Source organism: Theropithecus gelada, chromosome 1 (genome assembly GCF_003255815.1).
Source record: "Theropithecus gelada isolate Dixy chromosome 1, Tgel_1.0, whole genome shotgun sequence".
Lineage (NCBI taxonomy): Eukaryota > Metazoa > Chordata > Mammalia > Primates > Cercopithecidae > Theropithecus > Theropithecus gelada.
Window position 1 is genome coordinate 131,708,974 of NC_037668.1, and position 14,710 is coordinate 131,723,683.

At 37.8% G+C, this 14,710-nt stretch overlaps 1 protein-coding gene across 3 annotated transcripts in view; it reads left to right on the forward strand.

Moving 5' to 3' along the window:
- The first annotated feature begins 240 nt into the window (after positions 1-240).
- RNPC3 (RNA binding region (RNP1, RRM) containing 3) overlaps positions 241-14,710 on the forward strand; it is a 31,391-nt gene continuing 16,921 nt past the window's right edge. For 2 of the 3 annotated variants that reach the window (XM_025359258.1, XM_025359277.1), the window contains exons 1-7: positions 241-821; positions 2,239-2,286; positions 9,352-9,470; positions 10,407-10,490; positions 11,002-11,113; positions 11,775-11,843; positions 12,915-13,057. In XM_025359258.1, coding sequence (XP_025215043.1) covers positions 630-821; positions 2,239-2,286; positions 9,352-9,470; positions 10,407-10,490; positions 11,002-11,113; positions 11,775-11,843; positions 12,915-13,057 — 767 coding nt within the window. In that variant the 5' untranslated portion in view covers positions 241-629. The remainder of the gene's footprint in view (positions 822-2,238; positions 2,287-9,351; positions 9,471-10,406; positions 10,491-11,001; positions 11,114-11,774; positions 11,844-12,914; positions 13,058-14,710) is intronic. The other variant, XM_025359268.1, reaches the window with a different exon arrangement.

A 14,710-nucleotide genomic window follows, 5' to 3' on the forward strand; every position in this document is an offset into this window, starting at 1 on the left:
TATTTTTAGATTTTACCATCTAAAGACTTTAAGAACATACCCGGTATTTCCACATCCAAGTTGTCCTACTTGATATCCAGGCCAATTCACTTTCTCAAGGCCAGGGATTAAGCGCCCCGCGAGCAGCTTCTGACTGCACTCGCCGCCGCGCCCCGCCTTGCGCCCGCCCCGCCTTGCGCTGCGCCCCGCCTTGCGCTGCGCCGCGCCGCGCCCCGCCCCGCCCCGCGACGGTCCCAGCCCGCACACGCGCAGTCTTGAGTCCTCGTGTCCTTGAGCATCCAGCTTCTTTCCCTCAAGTGGCTGGGGTTCCTGTTTCCTTCTTCGATTGACAACTTGTGGTAACCCTCGCACTTCTCTGGGCCAGTTTTTGCTTTTAAGTCTTTCCGGAGCTACCTGGAATTTAAATCATTTTGCTTTACTGTCATTAGCACCGCGCCCTTCCCCAAGAGTCTCCGAAGGGTTGCGGCTTTTCCGTGGCGCAGTTCTCGCGAGAAGGTGACTTTCTGCTCCGTATTTCCTGGTTTCCAGAATCCTTAGCGCGAGGCGGAAAAAATATCCCAGCTTGTGTTGATGCTGCGATTTTGACTGAGACTTCTTCCCACTATTTCTGTTTTGCTTCTCCAAGGAAAATGGCAGCTCCCGAGCAGCCGCTTGCGATATCAAGGGGATGCACGAGCTCCTCCTCGCTTTCCCCGCCTCGGGGCGACCGAACCCTTCTGGTCAGGCACCTGCCGGCTGAGCTTACCGCTGAGGAGAAAGAGGACTTGCTGAAGTACTTCGGGGCACAGTCCGTGCGCGTCCTGTCAGATAAGGGGCGACTGGTAAGGGCGCGCCCCGCCGGAGTCTCCCGGGAAGGCCTTTGGCAAGCGACCAGGGAGGGGGAGCGCTGACAGGAGTAAGGCGGAAACGAGTGGGGAAGATGCACTTGTGTGATGGGAGCTCCCCCATCCTACCTCTTTTGTATCAGAATATCTGCTCCGCGAAGTGGAGTTTTAATCGGCTTGAGTCTGGGTTAGTCATAGCACTGCAGAAAAGGGCAATCGTGAACGACAAAGCAGAAGAATAAGTTTAGCTTAGTTATATTGAGTTTTCAGATCCATCCTGAGAGCCTCACAACTTTTTTGAATTTGGGGTTATTGCTTCTGGACTCAGCGTATTCTTACAAATGTGCATCATGGGATTTTTAAAAGTCCTAGTTCATTTATAAGCCAATGTTAAATCGTTGATCAAAATAGAGAAGCTGCATTGGTGACTTGAGAATTAAATGCAGAATTTCAACTAGAAAAGGAGGCTTTTCATAAAAATTTCCCGATGGCATCTTTTAGGGAACAATTTTTTAGGACTGTTAAAAATACCTACGTAGGAATTTACACAATTACTTTGGTTTGCTTTATATCCAAAGATGTTTTGATTTCTCTTCATTAAAATAGGAATAGCGATGGGGCAAGACATCAGTGGTTTAAAAGTTTCCCCAGGTGATTTTAATGTTAATGTGCAGCCCATGCTGAGAGTGACTGAATTATAAGAAAGGCCAATTTTGATCAGTTTAAGTGTCATTTATACCCTCAAATTAAAAAAAAAAAAATTATGGCTCAATTACGTTAGGTCATCGTGGATCAGATTAGACAAAATTAGAGTGTGCAATATAATTATTGAAGTAACTTTTAATAAGCATTGACCAGAGCTCTTCCTTAGCATAGTGTTTCTTTTACCGTTGACTTGTGTTTCTTTTCTGATGGTTTTTAAAATCCTTATAATTTACGTTTAAAAATATGCTGCTCCCATTGAACATTATTACAAAGATAAAGCACAAAGGAAATATGCAGCTTGAAGAACGATTTCTCTGTTGGTGAATGTTTTTAAACTGTGCATTGTTATGTATAGAGGAAAGTTTAAAATCTTTAGGTCTGTCATAAATGAAAGAAATAAATTTTTAGTTGGTTGAAAGTGACCCTCTGTGTAGAAGAGGTCTTTAAACTTTTGGTCTTTTGAACTATTTGCATGTGTAAAACGTGTGTCTTTATATGATAGAGATTGCATAGCTTTCATCTCAAGTCTGCCTCAAAAAATGTTGAAAACCACTGGACTGAAATTAGTGATCAGTTAAATGGTTTTAACTTTTCATACTTTCCCATGATGTTATTAACATGTCACATTACTCCACTGGTAAAATGTCAGATTTCTTTATGAGAAACTGAAATTATATTGGAAGTAATTTGTACCTTAACTCTGTTTCAGAAACATACAGCTTTTGCCACATTCCCTAATGAAAAAGCAGCTATAAAGGTATGACTTTTTCTTGACTATTAAAGTTGTCAAAAGTATCCTCTTATCCAGTCTTGGTTCAGATAATGTTAAACTGTGGTTTTTAAGAAGCAAAAGCATTTGTATTGCAACAGTTTCCCCAACAGACTACATTTGATTTGTTAGTTGGTAGATATTGCCCAGTCCTTTAGTAGATTATCTGTAAACCAAAACTAACTGCATATGTAATTAAAATAATTTCTAAATGATTTAGATTGATAAATATCTCTGTGACTGTTACAAGGTAAGATGTTTCAAGTGTTAAAAGGAGAATATACATTTCTTTAAAATGCCAGGGAATCATTCACAAAGAAAGTGATCTTTTAGCTAGAAGTCTAATGATAATTGGATTTTTTCAACAGGAAACAAGGCGAGATGGGCCTTCGGGGCTTGGGGAACACCAAATAAAGCTGGGAGTCATTGCAAGTTATAAGTGGAGCAGGAGCTAAGGGTTGAGATGGAAGTGGGACTTGAAAAATAGATTGAGTCTGGGAGAGAGGTATTGAGTTTGGTTTAGTAGGTGTGCACTTGATACTTTTGAGCTGTCTCATAATATCAGGCCTGTGAAAGATATCTGGTATAGCTCGTATCATGGATGGATTGGATGCGCAGAATTATTACAGGTAGGAGACCAAATGGAAGGCTGTTATAATGGCCAAGGCAAGAATAACTATCTGAAGAAGACAGTAAGAAGACAAAGGGGGAAGTAGATATATACTTAATAGAGATTGAGTTTGTAGGTTTTGTAATATAGGGGTTGAGAGAGACGGGTTCAGGATATTTGGATTGAGGATTGAGTTATTTGGGTTGTTATATTAGCTGACATGAGGATCCAGAGAATGTTTGCAAAAGTATATGATGAATTCACATGTCATCTGTTAACTTGGAAGGGTCCCTGGGCTACTTTTGTGGAAATATTTAAAAATATCAGTCTAGAGCTGAGGCATGGTGAAGAATGGAAAGATTCTTCAGTCATGTAAATAGATATGATTGCCCAAAGGATAATAAGCTAGGAGAGAAGAATGGGAAGGAGCAGTTAAAGTAGGAGAACTAGAAAGGAAATTATCACTGATGCAAAGAGAAGTGTGTTTTAAGAAGATGAAATCCTGTGATGATGCAAAATGAGGAATGAACACCTCTATTAAAGTCTTTTTGCCATGAAACAATAGAAATGACCCAAATTTTCATTGGTAAAAGGAAGGGAAACCTTAAATCACATTATGTCCATATACTGGACTGCAGCTGTCTGAGAATGATACCAAGTGGTGTGTGTAATAGAGAATGATAGCCCAGAGTACATGAATGAAGTTGTGAAACATTATCTATGATGTAACCTCAGATTTTTTGAAACTAATAGTATACATGTTAGCATATGCACAGGAAAAAAATATAACAGAACTATACACCAAAATGTTAAAAACATCTTTCTCTGAGAGTAGGATTACAGAGGGCTTTCATATTATATTAATATGTACTTTTATAATGATAGGTAATTTTTTTTTTTCAGAAAAAAAGTCTTTTTAAAAATATAGCATAATACATTATAAATAAAGTATGGGAATGAAAAACACATTGTTTTAGGGTCAAAAATAACTTGGAGGAGAGCACATGGAGCCAGTCATTGTCTTTGGAAATGTTTGTAGTGAAAGGAAGCAGTAAGAGGTTAATGGCAGTATTGATAGGGCTTTTAGGCTAGAGAACATTTGGCCTTATTAGAAAGTGATAGATTAAGAAAACAAAGGGAGAAATGTTCAAGAATAGAGTAAGTAGCCAAGTTAGGTAGGAGGCGTTAACATTAAAAGTGAAAAGCTATAAATCTTTGAGAATAAGAACTTATGTGATACCCATTTTGAGAGGAAGAAAGTTGGAGTAAGTCGGGTTAGATGACCTTCATTTCATATCATCAAGCTTCACTGATAATGAAGAGGTCTAACATTCATTTAGGGTCTTGAAAATTATTGAAACATTTTAAAACTAACTTTGTATGATGATGTAAGGCAGGGATCCTCAAACCCCGGGACACGGACTGGTACCCAGACACAGCCTGGTACCCAGCCACGCCCTGTTAGAAGCTGGGCCGCACAGCAGGAGGTGACTAGCAGGCTGAGGAAGCTGTATCTCTATTCACAGCCTCTCCCCATGGCTGCCTGAGCTCTACCTCCAATCAGATCAGCAGTGCCTTGGCCACTGTTGTGATCTGCACATGCAAGGGATCTAGGTTGCACTCTCAATGAGAATCTGACTAATGTCTTATGGTCCGAGGTGAATCAGTTTCATCTCGAAACTATCTCCCCACCCCCTACCCCGGCCTGTGGAAAAATTGTCTTACACAAAACCGGTCCCTGGTTAAGGCTTGTAGTTTCATGTGTTGTAAAATATTAAGTGCCTACTATGTGCTAGATGCTGTTTTAGGTTTTGGAATTATATGTGAACAAAAACAAAGATAATTATAGTTTGTAGTCTCAAAAAGGGAGACAGAAAATAATCTTTAATATTTTAGAAGACGATAAATGCTATGGAAAAAGGACAAGTAGAGCAATAAGATCGAGAGTGCTAAGTGGGGAGAGGTCAGGCTGTAGTTAGGGTTATATTAGAACAACAATTTGAAGGATACGAAGGGAGTTAGCTAATGAAATTTCTGGGAGAAGTATGTTTGAATTAGAGGAACAGCTGGATCAGGGGCTCTAGGATGTGACCATGCCTGTCATGTTGTTCAAGGAAACCACTGTGACTGGAGCATACATAGTGGGAGTGATCTGTGGGAGCAGGGGTGGGAGTGAGCATTGGATTTGAAGTCAGAGAAGTCATAGAATCTATATTATGTAGATTATAGTAAGAAATTTAGATTACTGTCAGTAAAATAGGGAGCCATTGGAACAAGGGGGTGACCTGATCTGACATATTTCAAAGGATTGCTTTCTCTGTTGTGACTAGACTGAAGGGAGGGAAGGTAGAAACAAGGAAATCCATTAAAATGTTGTGGTAATTCAGTCCAGAATTGATGGTTGCCTTGACCACAATGGTAGTGGTTAGCGGTGATTAGATTATTTATATAGTTCGAAGATAGAAGCAAGGATTTCTTATTGTATTTATTCCAATAGGTTTTGGGGGAACAGGTGGTGTTTAGTTACATAAGTTCTTTAGTCATGATTTCTGAGATTTTGATGTACCTGTCACCCAAGCAATATACACTGTGCCCATTGTGAAGTCTTTTATCCCTCACCCCCACCCCCCACACTTTCTCCTGAGTCCCCAAAGTTCATTGTATCATTCTTATGCCTTTGGGTCCTCATAGCTTAGCTCCTGCTTAGGAGTGAGAACATATGATGTTTGGTTTTCCATTCCTGAGTTACTTCACTTAGAATAATGATCTCCCATTCCATCTAGGTTGCTACAAATGCCATTATTTTGTTCCTTTTTATAGCTGAGTAATATTCCATGTTTCATATTTATATCTATATCTATATATATCTATATCTATATATATCTATATATAGGTCTATATATATCTATATACATATATCTCTATATATATCTATATCTCACAACTTCTTTATCCACTCATTGATTGATGGACATTTGGGCTGGTTCCATATTTTTGCAGTTGCAAATTGTGCTGCTATAAACATGCATGTGCAACTATCTTTTTTGTATAATGACTAATTGTCCTCTGGGTAGATACTCAGTAGCTGGATCAAATGGTAGGTCTACTTTTAGTTCTTTAAGGAATCTCCACACTATTTTTCATACTTACTGTACTAGTGTACATTCTCACCAGCAGTGTGGAAGTTCCTTTCACCACATTTCTGCCAACATCTATTATGTCTTGATTTTTTCATTATGACCATTATTGCAGGAGTAAGGAGGTATTTCTTCATGATTTTGATTTGCGTTTCCCTGATCATTAGTGATGCTGAGCATTTTTTCATGTTTGCCGGCCATTTGTATGTCTTATTTTGAGAATTGTTTATTCATGTCCTTAGCCCATGGGCTTGTTTTTTTTCTTGCTGATTCATTTGGATTCCTTGTAGATTCTGGATATTAGTCTTTTTTTGGATGTATAGATTGCAAATATTTTCTCCCACTCTATGGGTTGTCTGTTTGTTGATTGTTTCTTTTGCTGTGCAGAAGCTTTTTAGTTTAATTAAGTCCCATCTGTTTATCTTTGTTTCTGTTGCATTTGCTTTTGGGTTCTTGGTCATGACGTCTTTGCCTAAGCCAATGTCTAGAAGGGTTTTTCCAATGTTATCTTCTAGAATTTTTGTGGTTTCAGGTCTTAGATTTAAGTCCTTGATCCATCTTGAGCTGATTTTTGTATAAGGTGAGAGATGAGGATCTAGTTTCATTCTTCTACATGCGGCTTGCCAATGATCCCAGCACCATTTGTTGAATAAGGTGTCTTTTCCCCACTTTATGTTTTTGTTTGCTTTGTGGAAGATCAGTTTCCTGTAAGTATTTGGGTTTATTTCTGGGTTCTCTATTCTGTTCCATTGGTCTATGTGCCTGGTTTTTATACCAGTACCATGCTGTTTTGATGACTTTGGCCTTATGGTATAGGCAAACAGGATTTCTTAATGGCTTGGATATGGAATGTGGGAAAGAAGCATTAAGGATGATTACAAGATTTTTGACCTGAATAACTGGAATGGACTTGCCATCATCTGAAACAGAGATGGCTCCTGGTGGAGCACATTTTTGGCTGGGGGAGAGATTAAGCGGTTTAGCTTCTGAAATGTTGATTTTGAAACGTTTGTTAGAAACCTATGGGGCACTATCCATTATTTGAATATGTGTTTCTTGACTTCAGGACACAAGTCTGCGCTGAAATTATAAATTAGTGAATCATTAGCATATAGATTTAAACTTCAGATGCTGGATTAAATCACCAAGATAATATGTTGAGATAGAGAGGAAGACCAGGACGAGAGCTCTGGAGCATTCCAACATTAAGAATGTGAGAGAAGGCACAAGTTAAAGAGATGGAGGAGTAGAAACCAGTGAGCTAGGAAGAAAATTATAAGAACGTATGAAGTCTTGAAGCCAAGTGAATGACATGTATCAAGGAAGAAGTGATTAACTATGTTAAATGCAATCAGGTGAAGACTAGGAGTTGATCATTAGCCTAACAATAAAAAATTTGTTGTCTATGATAAGCAGTCTCATTAAACTTATTAAAGCATTAACCTGATTGAAATAGGTTTGAAACTGAATAGGCAGAGAGGAGTTGTAGATAGAGGGTTTATATAACTTCTACAGAGTTTTACTGCAAAACTAATAATGCAAATTTAGGATGGGAGAAATAGGAGCATGTTTTCATACTGATACGGATAATCCAATAGAGGACAGAAAATTAACAGTTTAAATAAGAGTACCCCCCACACCCCCCACCACACACATTTCCAGAGCATAGCTAAATAAAGACCCTCAAGTAGATGAGAGGATGGAATTTAGTATATAAGTCAGGCAGCTGAATTTAGATAGGAATGTGGATAGTTAATAGATTATAACAGATAGAACATATAATTTTGGCATGCATATGCTGGTAGATGGGAAATCTGATATTCTCATGTCATCACTTCAGTTGTCTCAAAATAGGAAACCAGGTGCTAGGCTAACGGAATGCAAGAAAAATATTGTGAGGTTAAGGAACAAGGAGAAAGTACAAAATATTCTCTTATAGATGGGAAAAATAGACTGCGATTGTAATAAGTAATTTTGTGGTATCATTAAAGGTCACCCTGCAATTTGTGGTGCTGTTATAAATTGAAAGTAAGGCCAGGGAAATTTGTTTGTTTGTTTTCTAGCCATTTTCAGCTGTCTGGGTATAAGCAGAGCTGGCATAAAGTGGAATTTAGCGAGATTTTTATTTTCCTCAGTTATAGGAAGTAGTCCTTTAATAAGTACTAAAGGCTTGATAGCCTGAATTTAAAAATAAATTAGGAAATAGTCAAGGAAATGTTTACAGCATTAGCAAAAAAAAAAAGTATATGTAGGGACCAGCCCCACAGGGTCGGTGGGTTTTTCTCCCCATGTCTTTAGACGAGAGACTGTAGAAATAAAGACACAAGACATAGATAAAAGACAGCTGGGCCCGGGGGACCACCACCACAAGATGCGGAGACCAGTAGTGGCCCCAAATGCCAGGCTTTGCTGATATTTATGGGATACAAGACAAAGGGGCAGGGTAAGGAGTGTGAGCCATCTCCAATGGTAGGTAAGGTCACATGGGTCACGTGTCCATTGGACAGGGGATCCTTCCCTGCCTGGCAGCCGAGGCAGAGAGAGAGAGAGAGAGCGCGCTTATGCCATTATTTCTGCATATCAGAGACTTTTAGTACTTTCACTGATTTTGCTACTGCTATCCAAAAGGCAGAGCCAGGTGTACAGGATGGAATATGAAAGTGGACTAGGAGCGTGACCACTGAAGCACAGCATCACGGGAGACAGGCCTTTGGATAACTGGGGGCAGACCTGACTGATGTCAGGCCCTGCACAAGAGGTGGAGGAGTAGAGTCTTCTCTAAACTCCCCCGGGGAAAGGGAGACTCCCTTTCCCGGTCCGCTAAGTAGCTGGTGTTTTTCCTTGGCACCGACACTACCACTAGACCACAATCCGCATGGCAACAGGCGTCTTCCCAGATGCTGGTGTTACCGCTAGACCAAGGAGCCCTCTAGTGGCCCTGTCTGGGCGTGACAGAGGGCTCACACTTGTCTTCTGGTCACTTCTCACTATGTCCCTTCAGCTCCTATATCTGTATGGCCTGATTTTTCCTAGGTTATAATTGTAGAGCAAGGATTATTATAATATTGGAATAAAGAGTAATTGTACAAACTAATGATTAATGACATTCATATATAATCATATCTATGATCTAGATCTACTATAGCTCTTGTTGTTTTATGTATTTTATTATACGGGAACAGCTCGTGTCCCTGGTCTCTTGCCTCGGCACCTGAGTGGCTTGCCGCCCACAGTGTAAACATTGGTCTCTAACAGATCATTTTTAGTACAATTGTGAAATGTTTACTCTTGTTCTTTTAACTCCAGGCATTGACAAGACTCCATCAGCTGAAACTTTTAGGTCATACTTTAGTCGTTGAATTTGCAAAAGAACAAGATCAAGTTCACTCCCCATGTCCCACTTCAGGCTCTGAAAAAAAAAAAAGGTATGTAGATAATACATTTTGTAACATTTTTAAAGTTTTTTTTTTTTTTTAATCAGTTACACAGTTATTGTATTGGTTTCAGACTAGCCAGTAAGTAATTGGAAGAGTAGTGACAGATTTTTCCATTAAATCTAGCACAGTAAAACAATATCTTTATTTTTGCCCCTAATTGTGCATTAGGAACCAGATTTAATATTACAGTTTAATCAGTATGAAGTTGGAAGGGAGTGGGCTGAAATGAATTCATCTTCAACCTTCAATGGAGGGAAAATAACCAGTATAATGTCTTTGTATCAAAGATAACACAATGTGATAAAATCAAGACTGGCATTTGGTTTCCAGCTGTGACTTTTTATAGTACACCTTGACAAATTTGCTTTACACTAGTGGTTCTCAAAGTGTGGTCCCTAGATCAGCTGTATCATCTGTAAACTTGATCAAACTACAGAACCTTGAGCTTTTTTAACCCTGTCATACTGAATCAGAAATTTCATTGAGGGATGGAAGGGATGGGAAAATGCTCTAGAAGTCTATGAGTTTTAATAAACTCTCCAACTGATTATGACATACATTAATGACATTTGATTACCACTATTTTATACTATGTAAACTTTAGTTTTATTTTTGGTCAGTGACAATTATGCCATCTTCATAGTCTTGCTATGAAGAGTAAATGAAAATGTGTAGTGCTGAATAATAATTTTATTATTATAGCACTTCTGTAGTAATAATAATACAGAAGGGATTTAGTGAAAGTTAATTTTAGTTCCCTTCCCATTTATAGGTGTTTGCTTGAGAAATACTTGAAAGTTTTTTTTTTTTTTTTTAATCAAACTGTTTTTATAATGACATGTTTGAAAAGGTAATTTATCTTTTTTGTGTGCAGTTTTTCACTCTTTGGAAAGGTGAGATTAACTTTGATTCTGTATGTCCCAGGTCTGACGACCCTGTCGAAGATGATAAAGAAAAAAAAGAACTTGGTTATTTAACAGTGGAAAATGGAATTGCACCAAACCATGGGTTAGCATTTTTATTTGCTTTTCTTTTGCTTTTGTTCTGTGTTGTATACAGATACACAGATGTCTTACTGCTTTTTGCTTATGGTATATTGTGATATACAGATATCTTCTTATATATTGTGATATACAGATATCTTATTGCTTATTGTATATCGTTTTATATACAGATACCTTATTGCAAATAAGATAATTTAAGATAATTTTAAAAACAAAGATATTTATTTTCATGTATATTTTTAATATGTTGAATCACATTTTGAGTTACGAGTTTGTCACTGAATTCAGTGCAGCGAAAGCGTCTCTTGAAATGTTCAGAGATACAAGGTAAACCTCTGCCAAGAAATACAGTAGCTTATTTTTCTTTTTAAATGTACTTTGGATCTTTTAGGAACAAGGTAAATCTAATAGTACTGTATCATTTGAGCAGTGTGTTTGTTACCAGGTTACCTAAAATGAGTTAGTGATACGAAATTATTAAAACATAAGCATCTTAAATGTTTTTTATTTTATAGGCTGACTTTTCCTTTAAATTCATGCCTCAAGTATATGTACCCACCACCTTCCAGCACAATCCTTGCAAACATAGTAAATGCCTTGGCAAGTGTGCCTAAGTTCTATGTACAGGTAAGTAGAATAAAACTTTTCCTAAAAGGACTTGTTTATATAGCTTGCTATTTTATTTTTCATGCTGTTTCTCATAAAAGTAATCAGACTAATTCTAGACAGTCAGTGATACACTACTTTAAATGTAATTAAATATTTACTACTTTCAAGTAAAGACTTTTATAAGGTATAGTATAAGTGGATACTAATAAACAGAAGCTAGTTTGGGAAATGTAATTTGTGCTAATTCTGTTACTTTAGAATACACCATTAAATAGAGATTCAGACCCCTGAGCAAATGCTTAAAAATATTGGCAGTAATAACATGTTTTTTTGAAGTACAAAGTATAGATGTATTTTAATGTATTTCTCTGTTTTATAATTTTACAATAATTGGGGTAAAGATATAAAATCATTTCAAGTAGGTTTTATATTACAAGAACATTACATTCTTAGCAACGGGACTAATTGAACATGTAGAATTGACATTTTAGGAAGGTTAATCTGAGATACACCAATGCCTTGTTTTACCTTATGCAGAGATCCTAAAGTCAAGAGATGGGCAGGTCTTCCTTTACACTCAATTAATAAATAGTGTTATTGCAAAGTTTCTTAGTATGTAAAATACAAGATGTGAGTTGAATCAATTTATATGTGAATTTAAATGTTTTACCATTTTAAGGTCCTTCATCTTATGAATAAAATGAATTTGCCCACACCTTTTGGACCAATTACTGCGCGACCTCCCATGGTAAGACAGCTCTTAGAATTATGAAGTCAAAATTTCTCTTCCCGAATGGGATTATTGAGGCTGAATTATACAGGTGTTGTAGCAACCTCTGATGTACATTGAAAATAAGGAACAGATACAAAGTAATATGATGATAATAGAAGAATTGAGAACTGTAAGTGAGGAAAAGCCAGAATATGAAAGAAATGCTTTGGGCAATAAAGACTATCATATCATCCAGCATTGTTAAGTTTTTTGAGCCAAAACATTGTGCCATCGTATAAGGTAGTTACGCTTAACTAGATTACCTAAGGATTTCATTGTTCTGGTTTTGTCACAAATAGAGCTTTGTTTGCAAAAGACGAAAAAGGGTGCTGGTATTTTTATTAGACTTGACTATGCAAATCTGTCAATAATTTAGAAGTAGGCTATACCTGCTCTTGAATAATTTTAGTTATTATTTTGCTCTAGTACTCTTAGTATATTTATAAATAATAGCAATGCAAAATTATTAATACATTGAGTGTTCATATATGAATAGAAGAGAATTTGGTTGGGGATTTGCTGCTTTTCTAATGTATGTACTATTAACTTTAGGATTTGTTTGTTGTTTTTGTTTAATTTAATATTTTGTAATATTAAATTTGTCATAAAAATGATTTTTTTGTCATGTCACATCCTTTCCAAAAGTAGAGCAGAGGGATATTTTGCTCTACTGAGCCATGAAAACACCTGAATTGTTTTGACTGTGTGCCTTCTCAGATTGATGAAGACATTGCTACACAGTCTGCAGATCAGGAAGGAAAAATTATATGTGGGAGTTTCTAATTGTCTCATTTCATTGGCTATAACTCAGTTACAAGGGGAAATATAACTACAGAGGATCTTTGAAAATTTAGTTCAGCTGAGGGTGAAGGAAGAAGACGCACATTTTGTGATCAGCTAGTGATCTACCCTACAGGGTGTTCGCTCAATATGTGTAGAATGTGTTTTAAAAAAATGTGATAGAAATGAGAATGAAGTATTCAAATGGAGTTTGTTCTATAAATATTTTAGACTGCCGTAGTATTTTTGTTTTATTCTTTTAATTAGTATGAAGACTATATGCCGTTGCATGCCCCTCTTCCACCCACATCTCCTCAGCCACCTGAGGAACCTCCTTTGCCAGATGAGGATGAGGAATTATCTAGTGAAGAATCAGAATATGAAAGCACTGATGATGAGGACCGACAGAGGTTTGTAACATGAAATATTTGTTTAGTTTCCAAGAAACATAGAATGTAAGAAAGAGACTCTTGCTCTCCCTAGATTTTGTGTTTATAATTCTTCATAGTTTTTAGTGATTAGAATTTGTCCTCAGCCCCCCAACACCTCAAGCATATATAGCAGCTATAAATTAAGACCTGAGAATAGATACCAAGACTTAAGTGAAAATTTTTGGATTATGCATAATTTTTTAGATTGATGATTATGGTATTATAAACTACGTTCGAGCCTTGTTATTTGTGGTTTCCATATTGGCGAATTTGCCTATGTGCTAAAATTTATTTGTGACTCCAAAATCAATAATTGATGTGCTTTTTATTTATTATTATTCTTCTTATTTTTTCTTTTGACATGGAGTTTTGCTCTTATTGCCCAGGCTGGAGTGCAATGGCGTGATCTCAGCTTACCACAACTTCCACCTCCCAGGTTGAAGCGATTTTCCTGCCTCAGCCTCCCGAGTAGCTGGGATTACAGGCATGTGCCACCATGCCCGGATAAATTTTTGTGTTTTTCTTTTTTTTTTTTTTTTGAGACGGAGTCTTGCTCTGTCGCCGGGGCTGGAGTGCAGTGGCCGAATCTCAGCTCACTGCAAGCTCCGCCTCCCAGGTTTACGCCATTCTCCTGCCTCAGCCTCCCAAGTAGCTGGGACTACAGGCGCCCGCCACCTTGCCCGGCTAGTTTTTTGTATTTTTTAGTAGAGACGGGGTTTCACCGTGTTAGCCAGGATGGTCTCGATCTCCTGACCTCATGATCCGCCCGTCTCGGCCTCCCAAAGTGCTGGGATTACAGGCTTGAGCCACCGCGCCCGGCCATTTTTGTGTTTTTCGTAGAGATGGGGTTTCTCCATGTTAGTCAGGCTGGTCTCGAACTCCCACCTCAGGTGATCCGCCTGCCTCAGCCTCCCAAAGTGCTGGGATTACAGGCATGAGCCACCATGCCTGACCTTGATGTGCTGTTTAAAGTTTTTGGTGGAAATGGACATTGTGCCATGTGGTGAAAAATTTGAGTCAGTCAACACACAGGTTCCCAGATGAAGTCATATAAAGACACCCTCTAAGAGCCTTTTGTTTCAGTTCTCATACTACAAACAAGTATCCTTTTCATGGTCTGTTCAGCACTACCTTTTTTTTTACATTTTTGAGTTTTTTTGTTGTGACTCTTGTGTTTAAAATGGCCTTCGAGCATGGTGTTGAAGTGCTCTTTAGTGTTCCTGAGCTCAAGAAGGCTATGTCAAGCCTGATGGAGAAAATACATGGTTTTCCTTCAGTCCAGAGTTATGGTGGTATTGACTGTGAGTTCAATGCTAATGATTCAATAGTGTATATTAAGTAAGGTGTTCTTAGACATAAACATATATTAAACAAGGTAATGTATTGATCAGATGACAAGATGTTGTAAACAAAGGCTTCCAGGAACCTAATCCTGAATGTTCCTAGGGACAGTGATTTAGTGTTTATGGTAACCTTAGAACATAACTACTGCAAATAATGAACTTCGACTGTGTTCATGTTTTGACAGATGCTTATTCTTCTGGACTTTATTTACCTCAGAATAATTTCTAGAGCAATTCTTTAGGATTTTATACAAAACTATTCATAGTAACTACTGCAGATGAATTATTC